The 14164-nt window shown below is 37.8% G+C and overlaps 1 protein-coding gene across 13 annotated transcripts in view; it reads left to right on the top strand.

The window, feature by feature from the left end:
- LOC117415139 (neuron navigator 3-like) overlaps positions 1 to 13524 on the top strand; it is a 283877-nt gene extending 270353 nt beyond the window's left edge. For 10 of the 13 annotated variants that reach the window (XM_059027613.1, XM_059027614.1, XM_059027607.1 and 7 more), the window contains 11 exons: positions 1038 to 1227; positions 1741 to 1838; positions 2224 to 2322; positions 2825 to 2993; positions 4718 to 4953; positions 5955 to 6109; positions 7182 to 7253; positions 8190 to 8386; positions 8879 to 8997; positions 9505 to 9708; positions 10258 to 13524. In XM_059027613.1, coding sequence (XP_058883596.1) covers positions 1038 to 1227; positions 1741 to 1838; positions 2224 to 2322; positions 2825 to 2993; positions 4718 to 4953; positions 5955 to 6109; positions 7182 to 7253; positions 8190 to 8386; positions 8879 to 8997; positions 9505 to 9708; positions 10258 to 10377 — 1659 coding nt within the window. In that variant the 3' untranslated portion in view covers positions 10378 to 13524. The remainder of the gene's footprint in view (positions 1 to 1037; positions 1228 to 1740; positions 1839 to 2223; positions 2323 to 2824; positions 2994 to 4717; positions 4954 to 5954; positions 6110 to 7181; positions 7254 to 8189; positions 8387 to 8878; positions 8998 to 9504; positions 9709 to 10257) is intronic. The other 3 variants (XM_059027603.1, XM_059027610.1, XM_059027612.1) reach the window with 1 other exon arrangement.
- Positions 13525 to 14164: the final 640 nt, after the last annotated feature.

Below are 14164 nucleotides of genomic sequence, written 5' to 3'. Positions count from 1 at the left end.
TAAAACATTGAAAGACATAATTGTCTCTGTAAAACCTGCCATAAAGCTTTGCAGGTACAGATCTGCAATGAAAGGCTTCCCGAGTGCTGTGCTAATCTATGCTGTTTAGTCCTTCAGTGTATGCCCTGTAGGTTAGTGGATCAGCAGGGAAGCATATTATATGTTGCACCATGCCTGTACAGCTTAGCGAGAGTCAGTGTATGAGATTGATATTGGAACACAAAGAACTGCAATGCAACGAGTAATAAAGCACTGCAGGTAACAAAATCAATTGCAAGGAAGAAATGATTGAAGTTGTTTCTCAAATGTTCCTACATTTAGGCTGTCAAGCAGTAAATGGGTAAATGGGTGGAAATTCGATTTTGATAGACAATATGACAAGCAATTCCTATAGTACCTAAATATGGAACTAAAGCAGTGTGCAGGGATTCTGCAGAAATAAGCAAATGCTTTGTGATATGAGGCAGGGGTGACAGAGAGGTCATAGCTATCTACTGCTAGGCTGTGTTGAGTCTGTCCATTCATTTGAACTGCACAAGCACAGTAATCTCTTGGCACCGTCAAGGATTTAACAGAGAACCCAGAGCTTTGTTTACTTAGCTGTCAGGGACCGTTAGTGTCAAGAAGATCCCATCTAGGGGAGAAAAACAGAGATTTAAAGGTCAATGTTGCATAAATGTGGATATTTAAAGTAAGTTATGAACATAAATCATGTTAAAAAATCTAGTTTGGTGCTCCAGACTTTTCAATGCTTGAACTTTTATTTTTCCTTCCCCAATGTTCAGGCTGGCCTTATCCACCAGTTGCTTATCATTGTGTTTCCTTGATCCAGTTTTCTAGCTTCATCACTATAAGCTACCACGGTTGAGCTTACCTCTGATGTCCTATGAAGCCATGCTAGTAGGGTATATTAAAATCCATGTGGTTTTGATAGTTGTCTGCAGTACCCTTTCACATACTCCCATTATGTCAACTAGTTTTGACTCATGTATACACATTATAGCACACAAACTTATAATATGTCTGACTTTCCTCAGAATGAAATTGAATTACTGAAAGCCGAGAACGACAGGCTGAAGTTGAGTGGAAGCCCAACCCCTGCGGCCGCCAGGGAAAAGACTGGACGGCCCCCCTCAGAAACGTCAAGCACCTCCTCCTCGTCTTCCTCCCGGCAGTCTTTGGGACTGTCTCTGAACAACCTCAATGTCACAGACACCATCATGTCGGGTGAGTCAAACATAGCACAGGTCGTCAGTTACCTCAGACGGTTAAGCAACACTAAAATATGCGACACATTAATGTTCCTAAGAAAGCGGACACACTACCAGTACTTGGTTAAAAACTCCCAACACATGTTCTGGCCAATGCAGCTTACCCACTGCCTGCATTCAGTGTTTGGGATATCATGCCTATCAGGTGGTACAACCTGCAGAGGTAGACCCATAGCTGCCTGGACTGTTTGCCATTCCAATATTTCCCGGTTAAAGTCTGGGATTCAGATATTAGTTTAAATAATGATGGTCTTAAGCAAAAGCTTTAATTCAATAATCCCATAAATTGAAATACCTCTCATACCTCCAGAAGAACATAATCCTGTAATATACAGTATTCCTGTTCACTAATACTACTAACTTAAAGTAAGGTGTCTGCTAATGCCTCCAACGTAACACCTTCTAGTTTTACCTCAGAATGCATGACTGAGCGTTTAAAGAGGTGGAGGCCAATCTGTTTATTTTGCAGATGTTCTGCTGGATGATGGATATGAAGGAACGATGTGCAAGGAAGGCCGCAGTGTGAGGATTGTCGTTACAATCCATAGAGGTTCAAATAGCACAAAGGTAAAGAGCCAATCCATGTCAACAACTTTTAAAAATAAAACCATTCCAGATGTCCATCTCCGCTTTCCATTAATCAGACGATCGGCAGGCAGGAGCGCTTCTAGTATAAAATCAGGTGGGAATAGAGTAGCTGTGGGCTCTCCTTCAGACACTGACTGTCAGCACATGTTCCTGTTTAAATAAATGACTTGTGAAATGTGCTGTCTGATCGGTTCAACTGTATCAGACTTGACAGCAGTGTGACTATAGTTCATGCAAGAATGAGCATGAATAGACGAGATCAAGTACTGTTCTTGGACTAGGAACTCCCAGTGTTGGTTTGCAAAAGGCATTTCTTCAGCTCTTTTAATTTGTATTTATTTTATGTATTTTTTTCTTCTGATAGCAGGATGTCAAGTGTCAGGAGTATCTCATTGGGTCAATAGGTGTGAGTGGGAAGACCAAATGGGATGTACTTGATGGAGTCATCCGACGATTATTCAAGGTACCCGAAAAGACTCCTTTTAACTTTGAAAATGTAACATTTTTTTTTTTATGTTGATCAAATGTTACCATTTTGAAGTTTGAGTCCTCTAAGTATCTGTAGTTAAAATATTATTGTGGTAGATCACATATTATATCAACTTTTGGAATTCCATTTCCTGGTCACAATGGTCAGCATCATCTAAAAGTCTCACCTACCCCCATAACTGACTGAAAGAAAGAAAGGAAGACAGAAATCAATTTTTTTTCAGCAGCCTTCCATCAGAGACGTATATAAATATCTTTGAAAAAATCGAAAAGAAAAAAATTACTAATTGGCTAAAAATGATTCTTCAGTAATACTAAAACAAAACATAAAATGATTAATGTAATGAAAGGGTTTAATATATATGTATGGAAGCCAGAGGTATGAACATGTTTGCCCCTCATTTATTATCTTCTAGAACAAATGCAATTGTTACAGTTCTTTTAACCCTGGTCTACTTGTTTGCTGTGTCAAATAGGAATACATTTTCCGTGTGGATCCTCTAACAACCCTGGGCCTGAACTCAGACAGCATTGTGAGCTACAGAATAGGGGATATTGTCAGAGCCCACAATGTGGAAATCCCTGAATTGCTGCCTTGTGGATACTTGGTTGGCGTCAATAATGTGATCGCTGTGAACCTCAAAGGTATGAGCCTGTTCTGCACATATTAGATATCAATATTTCAAGCCTGTTATTTTTTTTTATGTGTAGAAGCTATGAATGCGATACCATTTGACTCACTGATGCTTGTCCGTTTCCTAGCAGCTAATTGATCCCTTTAGTTTTAATTAAGCACTTGAATGTGTCTGGGACTCAAGAGCCCAAGCAAGCACAAGGGTACTGTCATAGAGACAAGGTCAACTGCCAAGGTAATGTCCTATGAACAGGGTATAATTGTGAAACCGGTGCCTTGATTGTTATATAGATCATTTTAGATATGTATGCACCTTTTCAAGGTTTTGCTTTCCTACCGTTTCATTGTTTTAAATACAGACATTTGATCTGAATTGTTCATGGTCATCTACCCATGTGGTAATGCCCTGCAATGGAGCCTCCTGATTGGTGGATGGAAGTGCTGTGCTTTCAGATGTCTTGTAAAACTGGACAGCATATTAATAATATGGAATTGCTCTGATTATACGAATAAAGGACCTGGTTTTGCAAAACAAGGTGGATTGCTGAAAAACAAGAACATCTAAAAAAAAAGACATATAATGGAATGTAGTTCAACAAAAGAAGATTAGAAAAGACACACATCTGTTTATACAATTCAGCAAGATTTTCTGACAAAAGGATATTTTACTGTTGTTTACATTTCAATGTGATGATAAAATAGGTCTTAAAGTAGGTATTTGTGCATGGGGTGAGAATACCAAAGGACACCTAACTCTCACGTCACTTCTGTAAGAGTAAAGAAAGAGTGTTTCGACTGAATAACCCTAAACACAGAATGTTGCCCACAAACACCCTCCATGAGCACAAGACAGAGCCCTGATTTATACTAGCCCCATCAATGTGGGAGGACTCGGCTTTATTTAATTGAGTTTTTAAGCAGTCAGTAGCTTGTAATGCTGTGTAGCCATTATTTATGTCATAATGAGATCAACTGGCAATTACTGTGGCCTCAGAAGCCCCAGCAAGCACTTATTTCTATCAGGTTTCAGCACCATTACCCTTCCACCTTATCAGATACACATACAGCTGCCAGTATCAATGCTGGGTGTTTGCCCAGAGAGCTAGTGCTGCCACTAGACCCATGCCTGTCTGATTATTCTTTGCCTTCTCAAGCTGGATTTGTAATGTTCCCTGAAAAGAGTTTACTCCCAAGACTGTTTTAAGGAATGTTTTGTTAAGGGTTGTTTTTACAGAACATTTTTTATAATTCAATCAGTTTGCAATTCATTAACCCCATTTTAACAGCTTTAGAAAGGGTTAGAAGCTTTCAGAATGTTTATTAACACTTTTCCAAAAACAGACCTTAAAGTTTTGTGAACAGGCCCTTAGATTCTGTGGCGTGAATACTGGTTTTAACCCTCATTTTAGACCTCAATCGTTGCATAGATTCATTATACATATTTTTAACGCAGTATATTCCCAACGACTGACTTTTTTTTTTTTTAGTGCATGAAAAATGTTATGCTAATGCTAATACACTAAGGCACCAAAACACTGCTCAAAATACACTCATGACCCAAATGCAAGGCAGTATAAAACATTTGCTTTCCACACAAAGGTTTCAACAGAGAGTATATTTCCAAGTCAAGTAAATCAGAAGGATATTATTTTAGCATATCCCACTAGTTTCATAGTTGCTGCTGTACCACCTGGTGAAATCTAATCTCTTTGTGTCTTTGTTTTTCTTGTTGTAGGTGTTAAAGAGAACAGTATTGACAGTTTGGTGTTTGACACACTAATCCCCAAAACAATTTCACAGCGGTACCTTAACCTGTTAATGGAACACAGAAGAATAATCCTGTCCGGACCCAGTGGAACCGGCAAAACCTTCCTGGCCAACAAGCTTGCAGAATACGTAGTGTGCAAATCTGGGAGGGAAAACAGAGAAGGAAATATAGCAAGCTTTAATGTGGACCACAAGTCTAGCAAGGTGACAGAGAAGTAAAGCGAGGAGACCTTTTCTTAGGGTTATAAAGGAAACAAGAATGTCATGACCAGTGATGGATCTTAACACTGGTTAGAGTGTTTAATGTGATATAACCAAAATGCAATACAAATGACAGAGATATCGTGCCCTTCATGAAATGCATTCCAGTACAGCTTACAAAGAAAAGAAAGTGAGATTTAAAAAAGTGTTTTAAAGTAATTTTGAAGGTCAACGTTTTCTCTCTCTATAGATATAACATGTGCGTTGATAATTCTAGTCTATTTTAATAATACAAAGAAAATGTTAATTATATGAGATAATTTGACATGTAATAAACTGAATTGTTCGGAATGGTATGGATGTTTAAAAAAAAAAAAAAAAAAAAAAGTGAGCACATTCCCCCAGTGTTAGCAGCCCTCCACTGTCCAGGATTGACTTTAAGGTCCTTCTCATCGCATGTAAAGCCCTAAACGGTTTGGCTCCAGCCTATTTGAAGGATCTTTTAGTCCCCTATGCCTCTGGCCGGCTGCTCTGATCCCAAGATGCAGGGCTGCTATCTGTCCTAAGGATTTTAAAGCAAAGGACAGGTGGTAGAGCATTCAGTCACAGCGCACCTGAACTCTAGAATGCTCCACCATGCACAGGGAGAGACACACCTACATTGGCAATTTTAAAAAATAAATTAAAAACATACTTTTATAATAAGGCTTTTATGTCGTTTATAATATTTATTTTTTATATAGTTTTATTCCTGTTTATTCGGTTTGAGTTTTTTTATCTGTTGCTTTTATTTGCTTTAAATTTTAAAATGTTGTTTTCTCTTGCTGTTTTTATTGTTTATATTGTTTTTATTGTACTAAATGTACTTCCTTGTTAAAAGCGCCTTGGGGTGGCTTGCAGTGAAAGGTGCTTTATAAATTTGATTTGATTTGATTTGATTTGATACCGATGTCATCAACAGGGCTGGCTGTTCCTAATATGTTTTTGTTTTGTCTTGTTTTAAGGAGTTGAGGCAGTATTTATCAAATCTTGCAGATCAGTGCAACTCTGAAGGAAATGAAGCTGATCTCCCAGTAGTGGTTATACTTGATAACCTCCACCATATTGGTTCTCTCAGTGACATCTTTAATGGATTCCTGAACTGTAAATACCATAAATGGTAAGTGTCGTGTGATTCTACAAAGCCTTCATATAAGCACTCCTTATGGCATCAGGCGAATTTAATGAACTTGAAAGTAGCACTTTTTTACAGTACTTTTTAGAGGATAATGTGCACCCTGTGTATAAGCCACATGACTTGACAACCTTGGATTGCTTTCCTTGTTTATAGTGCCCTGTCAAAAACAATGTAATGTAATATATAGAATACTTAGGGCTCTTTGTTTTCGATTTTTATTTTTGGTCACGTGATGTCCCTTTTAAAGTTATATTGAACCAAATATGTTTCTTAATTAAACTCTTGCAAAAGTGTTGACTGTGAAACAAGATCACTTTAGTTTGTTCTCCCGTAACTTGATTGAGACTTTGATTCTGTTTTATTGATAATGTAAAAAAAAAAAGGCAGCTCCTTATTTTTAATTCAGTTAAATTGCTTTTCCTGGATTGAACATCTTAACGACTTGTTGTAAGAGGAATAGTTTCCTCTTAATTGCAATTTAATTAAATCATTTTAACTTCACTCGCTGTTTGCGTTCATTTTGAATTAAAAATAAGGAGCTGCCTTTTACATTATCAGTGAAACAGAATCACAATCAAGTTACATGAGAAAAAACTAAAGTGAACTCGTTTCACAATCGACACTTTTCCGGAGTAGGCTCAAAAACAGAGACATCAAGTGATCAAAAATAAAAACCGAAAACGAAGAGCCCTAAGAAATACTATACACAGTGTGTATAACCCATAACCTGTTTACACTGTAACACACTCAATACATGTAAAAGAGTGCATAGAGTATTAGTATTCTAATACATACCATAGTTTTGTTCTAGTTTAATAAAATGAGATGTTTTACTATTTTCAGAAAATAGGAATTGACTCTTTAAATATGCCCCATTGTAGTATTGGCAAAGAAAGAGTAAATCAAATTAAACAAACAAACATTTCAACAAGAGATCTTTATCGGTGTTATTGTGTAAAAAGTGAGCAATAAAGTAACGTAACATGCGAATGTCTAATATATTTGTATTCTTACCTTATGTATGTGTTTTATTTTGTGTTTGTTATTGTTACAGTCCTTATGTTATTGGAACCATGAACCAGGCTGTCTCTTCATCGCCAAACCTTGAGCTCCACCACAACTTCAGGTAAACTGGGTCACAGTCGTTTACCAAGAGGCTTGTAATGCTCTATGTCTCTTCGATTACCATTTGTCAGGCTCATAAAAAAAAATTTCATCATCAAAGTCCTCACATTTGCCTTATAAAACAGTTGGATTGAGGACGGCAACCAGTGGACCTAAAGCAAGCTATTTTACAGAGGAATGATCTCCTTTGGGTGGGATTGAGCAAAGCATTTTACAAAGTGTGAACACTTTGATGATTTGTGCACCTGCCTAAGACCGCCTACAGCAAGAGTCATGTGTATTGTATGTCTGTGAGGCATGTTTTGCTAAACAATGTCTGAAAAGATCATTTACATAGAAGTTCTGTTAGTGTTAGCAGTTCATTTAAAATCATTTAACTTGATATGCAGGGTCAATTGATAGTTGTTCCCTGTTATACAGTATACCCTCAATCCATTTATCTAAAAAATAGTATTTTTTTAATTGCCATTCAAAGTGCAAGGCAGAAGTGGGGTGAAATATTTCACTTTTCACACTGTTATTGGCCATGTCCTCCTCTGGAAGGAGTACGTTTTCCACATTTCTGTGTCTGCCTCTCAGTTTATTGATTGATTTGCTTTATTCAAGCTCTATATATGACACATGTTTAGCCCTCAGACTTGTGCTTCACTGAGCCTTCACCACTCTCATACTCCCCAGCCCCTCGTATCACTTCTGAACCCATCTGCTTCACATAAACAAGCCTGCAGTACCTGAAGTGTTGATCATGCAATAAAATCAAAATGTAGTTATAAATCAGTTGTTTCTCAGTCGATGTTATCGATTTAAAACATGTGTTCACGTTAGAAATTCAAGCATGAGTACCGTGGGACTATTGTTTTGTTTTTTTCATGCTCTTGTTTTTAATGGATCTTGTCGATTTTGCTAACAGATGGTAATGACTCATGCCTGTTTGCAGGTGGGTGTTGTGTGCCAATCATACAGAACCAGTAAAGGGGTTCCTGGGCCGATACCTCAGGAGAAAACTCATTGAGACAGAGATCGACAAGAACATGAGGAACAATGATCTCATCAAGATCATTGATTGGATCCCCAAAACTTGGCAGCACCTCAACACCTTCCTTGAGGCCCATAGTTCCTCCGATGTCACCATCGGTAAGCTGTTCAAATGAGGAACCGTTAAAAAAAACCTCCTCCCTGATTGTCTGCAGGTAGTAATCCTGGCCTGCAGTTTCAGTAATGTAGGATAGGTGCAGCATGTGTGTTGGCACAGCAAGTGCCGTAGCTGAAAAGGGACGTTATACCTTCAGAGTATATAAAATGATGAGTATTAAAAATGAATTGCACAAGAATAAGGGGAGCAATTAACCCTTTAAGGTACAAGGGACATGTGTCCCACAAATAAAAATAATTCTAACATTCTTATTTTTGCAATAAGGAGGTGCAGGAAACAGGGTTCAACATGTACTGACAGGTTGGATCTGGACATCCAAATTGTCAGTTCCCTTGTGATACTCGAGTCACTCTCAAATGTATTTTAAGAAGAAACCATTGGAATAACAACCGCTCAATTCCTTGTGTACCTTAAGGGGTAAAAAATGGAGATGCCTTTTTTTCCCCTTGTCTTCTAATGGTTTTGCCCTCTAGGTCCCAGACTCTTCCTGTCTTGTCCTATGGATGCAGATAGCTGCAGAGTGTGGTTCACAGACCTGTGGAACTATTCCCTGGTACCGTACCTGCTGGAGGCTGTGAGAGAGGGGCTTCAGGTAAGAGGACAGAGAAAGTACAGCTGTGGCCCGAAGTTTTGTATCACCCTGTAGAATTAACTAATTTAGCTTCATAAAGTTGAAAAAAACCTGCTGAATAATGTTACGTTAACATATTGAAATACATACTGCTTTGTAGTTTTCCATATACTTAACGTAAAACTGACAAAATAAAAAAACAATTAACATTTTTTTAAATCTAACATGAAATACTGTACTACTGTAAAGGCTCCCGGTAGACTTTTGCAATATCATTTTGTGGTTTATTTGATTACATAATGTTAAATAAAATATCTCAATTATGTTCATATAGTTGTTGTTTTTTTTTGTTGGTTTTTTAAATTATCTCTCAATCCTAAAATTTTGGTTGATGCAAAACTTTTGGCCAAAGCATACATTTCAAACACACCTTTTTTTCATTTGTGTTTTTAGAAAACTGCTTGCACTTGTTGATGTTAAATAAAAAGTTGTTACCATCCCATTACTTCTCATCCTCCTCTTTTTCAGCTGTATGGTAAAAGAGCTGCATGGGAAGACCCTTCAAAATGGGTCATTGATACCTATCCGTGGAGCTCTGCATCCCTGCAGCACGACTGGCAGTCTCTGCTTCAGCTCCGGCCCGAAGATGTGGGATATGAAGGGTACACCTCAGCCAAAGAGGGAGGCTCCTGCAAGCAGGTTTCACAAAGTGACACAGAGGGTGATCCACTGGTAAGACCAACAGGCCAAGCCAAGGGATGCAGCACTTAGTAGATACCTCCTTGCATTGCAAGAACCTCTCAACAGGGTTGGCTAGATGCAGGTCCACAACAAATAGGCTGGATGTTTTTTTTTTCTTTGGTGTTTTCTTGTGACAAAAAACAGCCATTTATTTGTACCACTAGATTCACTTTCATCTAAAGTTTCCTGCTAATCATTCTTTTTTGTTGTTGACAAGAGAAAATGACCTTTCTCTACTGGACCTCTTTCTCTCATGACTGTGTACTCATTATGTGAGATTGAAAAACTCCTCAACCATAATGTGTTATGATCCCACTGGTAACAGCAAGAGTGTTTGAAAGAAAAATGAAGAACATAAAAAAGAAGAAAGTTGTGCAATTATATATAGCTCCCTACTGGAGTGAGTTCATCTTAAATTCAGAAGAGCAGTAATTAGTCAGAGGCATGAAGGGAAACAAAGAAGCGTTGCACAGATTGTTGATTACATTTTTTGTTTGCTTATTATACAGTGGCCCATTTTTATCATTTTTTTTTTTCCAGATGAACATGTTAATGAGACTGCAAGAGGCTGCCAATTATTCAAGTGCACAAAGCTGTGACAGCGACAGCACTGGCCACCACGATGACTTACTGGACTCGTCGCTGGAATCTACTCTGTAGAGGAGGGCGAGAAGTAATGGGATTGAGGAGAACTTAGAGATAAAAAAGAAACCTGTTCCACTGCCAGTGCAAGTAAAAGCAACACACCAGAGACTTGAAACGGGAATGGAGTTTTGCAGGGAGCCAGGAGCTTTTTTCAGAGAAGCTGAGTAGATTGAAAAGTTCAGATTTAATTATGAATTCAAAGTATTTCCATAATAATGGAATGACAGGCCTCCATTTGTCTACTGGAAAAAATGCCCAAATGAAGGGCACTTAAAAAACAAAAACAAAAAAAAACTGGAATTAGTTTTTCTTTTACAGTTTCCTGTTGTTTGTTATTGACTGCTAACTTTTACAGGGCGCTCTGTTGTTTATTTTCCTGAGGTGCAGTCTAACCTGAACAGCCTGCGCTGTTCTCATCCAATCCGGACCTCAGTTGTGCCACATGGTGCTGGTCACATGACTATACCAGTCTTTGGTTTACACCACCGCCCATTCCGAGATCCATGCAACCTGTTCATGACAAGCACAAGCGGCATTGTGCAAATCCAAACAACCACTACTGTGAAACACTGGACAAGTGCCAATCGTACCTTATTAGAGCTGTCAAGTGCACAGTGCTGTATACACCCACAGTTACTGCATAGTTTACCAATAGACATTGTTCTTTCTTTCTTTTTTCTTTTGATAATTTATGACACAAGTGGTATGCATGTCATCCACCCAACCTTTACAGATGTATAGCATTATACCAATAGAAAGCTGTGAAAGGCTGTATTTCAGCATTCACTGTATTATTATTATTATTATTATTATTATCATTATTATTATTATTATTATTATTATTATTTAAGAACCTAAGCAAGAAGGGAACAAATTTGATAATGGTGCTTTCTAACTGCCTTAAAGTTCCTAGCAAATTTCTAAGAACTTGCAGTTTATACTTTGAACCACAGATCATGTCCATTATTCTTTTCAGGAAATACAGTATGAAAGTGTGTGTGTATATATATATATATATATATATATATATATATATATATATATATATATATATACACACACACACACACTTATTCTTTCTCACAGAAGAATAACTTAATATCTTTTCAGCTTATGTTTTTTAAGGAGGAAAAAAAGATAAAAAGAGAGTAGTTACTAAGATTTTTCAACCCTTGCGAATAGGGTTGGCTGTCTAGCTTGGAAGCAACACTTTACCAGAACTCACATCTACTGCTACATGTTTTATTTGTATTTTATTATATATTTCTTTTACTTTAGAATCTAAAATAGGCTATAACTAAAACATTAAGATTTTTTAAAAAACAAGCATTTGATGGGAGGGGTGTTTTGAGTTTTTTTGCCCAGCTGAGCTGGGAGCACTTGAATCAGCATGAGCACAAGTTTGATTTTATAGCTCCAGAGCACGTTGTTTTGATTTTTCTAAATGTACATGAAAATTTTACTTTTACAAATTGAATGAAGCAGTGTAGAAGGAGAGGAAGGTTTATTGTGTTTTAGTTTTGAAAATAGATAAATAAATACATGTGGGTTGGTTTTGCACAGTTTATTGGGGTGGGGTGTAAATAAGAAGTCTTGCACAGTGAAAGAATGATGCATTCTGCCCTATTGGTGTCAACATATGCTTAACTTGCTGAGATTTCTTGTACTTTTCCAAAAAAAATTATTCTAAAGAAAAATGCAAACCTAAAAGCTAGTACAACAGGTGTGCGTTGTCCTGTAATGATTGGTTGTCTTGCCTATGCAGGGGCTTCAGAATATATAGAAGCATGTGCCAGTTTGATAACGTTACGTTGAAACAAAAATGCATACACTGTTAAGGAGGCCAAGCATGTTTTTTAATACCTCTGTTGAAATGAAGCAAAAAAAAAACTAAACAATGAAATAGCCAAGAGAAAAACAATTCAATCACAAAAGCAAGCAAAACAAATACTGAGCCTGTACAAAATATGAACATTGCCCTCCATACAAGCCTTTCACTAACCCACAGAGAGATATGCAGCAGACCCCATTACAAGTGAAATCTTCCAAAGAAAGCTACTCAAATTATTGTGTTCACTTGTAAGGGTTTATTGAGCTAAATTTCCCTGGGTGCGTATTGAATCTATTTCTCTTTGTCAGTTGAATTTAGAACATTTTTGGCCAGCAATTGCAGTTCTTGATGATAATCTCAGCCTCTTTCTGTGGAGTATTTTTAAAGGTGGTTGTCTTCTATTGATTTATTAGGATCACACATTAGTGGTCTCTGCTATAGTCTGCTCCAATATTCTACTGAATCTTATATTAGCTTCTGTGTGCAATGTTTAGCATATTTTCTAATATATTGACAGTTCCTTGCAATTACAAACCTATGTTTCTTAACAGAGGTAGGGGTTCATTTATTGGCAGTGGTATCCTGTAGAGCTGTCTGGGTTGAGTGCATTAACTAGGACTTGTGAAACACAGGTGCTAACAACTATCTCAGCCAACCACTGGCCATTTATAAGAACATGATGCTACTGCTGCTGCTGGGCAAAACAAATAAATACAAAATTGCAAAAAAACTAACTGAAACCCTCAGGATAGTCCTTTTTTTTAAATTCAACCGGCAGACCTACAGAATACATCTGCCACACGTTGTAAGAGCTGACAGTAATTGGCTACTTTTTTCCACCAGGTTTAAAACAATAGCAACAAAAAAAATAAAACAATAAGGCGAAACAGCGTTATTGAAGAGCCTGCTGGCTTGCCTTCTCTCAACATCTTAATGATCAGTCGTGTGAACCATTCACAACCAACCTGTTTAGGCCATCGTGGGTACTACAACCAATACATCTCAGTGAGTGCATAGAGTTTCCTACTTTGAAAAAGTTTGTTGTGGAACATTTGTCTTTAAATGTTTTATATTTTGTACATTTGTATGTAACATATCATGTAAATAGACAGAAACAGTGATTTCAATCATCTGAAGAATTTTGTAGTCTTTGTAAAGCCCTGATAAATAGTATTTGACGTCACCAGGGTAAACTGGATGATGTATTCCTATTCTTTTCTTTAAGCTATACCTGTAGCTTGTAAACCAGTTGCCCTATATTTTTAGCAGATGTGCACACTGTATCTGTCTAAATTATTACATTTGCCATTAAAAGTCATTATTTATTGAAACGAATGCATTGGTTGTCTTCTATATGTAGCTTGGATGAAGGTGTAACAAGAGTCGTATACCATGAAGAAAATAATACAATTCCATTATATGCAGGAGCTGACCATTGTGCTGTTGTTGGCAGATACTCACCATAGAGGTTGACGGCATTCATCAGGAGTAAGTTTATCAAACCTGGTTGTCAACTTCAGAGGTGGTCAATGCACACAACAGTGCTCTTTAGAGGTGGTCAATGCACACAACAGTGCTCTTCAGAGGTGGTCAATGCACACAACAGTGCTCTTCAGGGGAGGTCAGTGCACACAACAGTGCTCTTCAGAGGTGGTCAGTGCACACAACAGTGCTCATCAGAGGTGGTCAATGCACACAACAGTGCTCTTCAGGGGAGGTCAGTGCACACAGCAGTGCTCTTCAGAGGTGGTCAATGCACACAACAGTGCTCTTCAGAGGTCAATGTACACAACAGTGCTCTTCAGAGGTGATCAGTGCACACAACAGTGCTCTTCAGAGGTGGTCAATGCACACAACAGTGCTCTTCAGAGGTGGTCAATGCACACAACAGTGCTCTTCAGGGGAGGTCAGTGTACACAACAGTGCTCTTCAGAGGTGATCAGTGCACACAACAGTGCTCTTCAGAGGTGG

This window comes from Acipenser ruthenus, chromosome 7 (genome assembly GCF_902713425.1).
Source record: "Acipenser ruthenus chromosome 7, fAciRut3.2 maternal haplotype, whole genome shotgun sequence".
Taxonomy (NCBI): domain Eukaryota; kingdom Metazoa; phylum Chordata; class Actinopteri; order Acipenseriformes; family Acipenseridae; genus Acipenser; species Acipenser ruthenus.
This window is presented reverse-complemented; position numbering and strand designations above follow the sequence as displayed.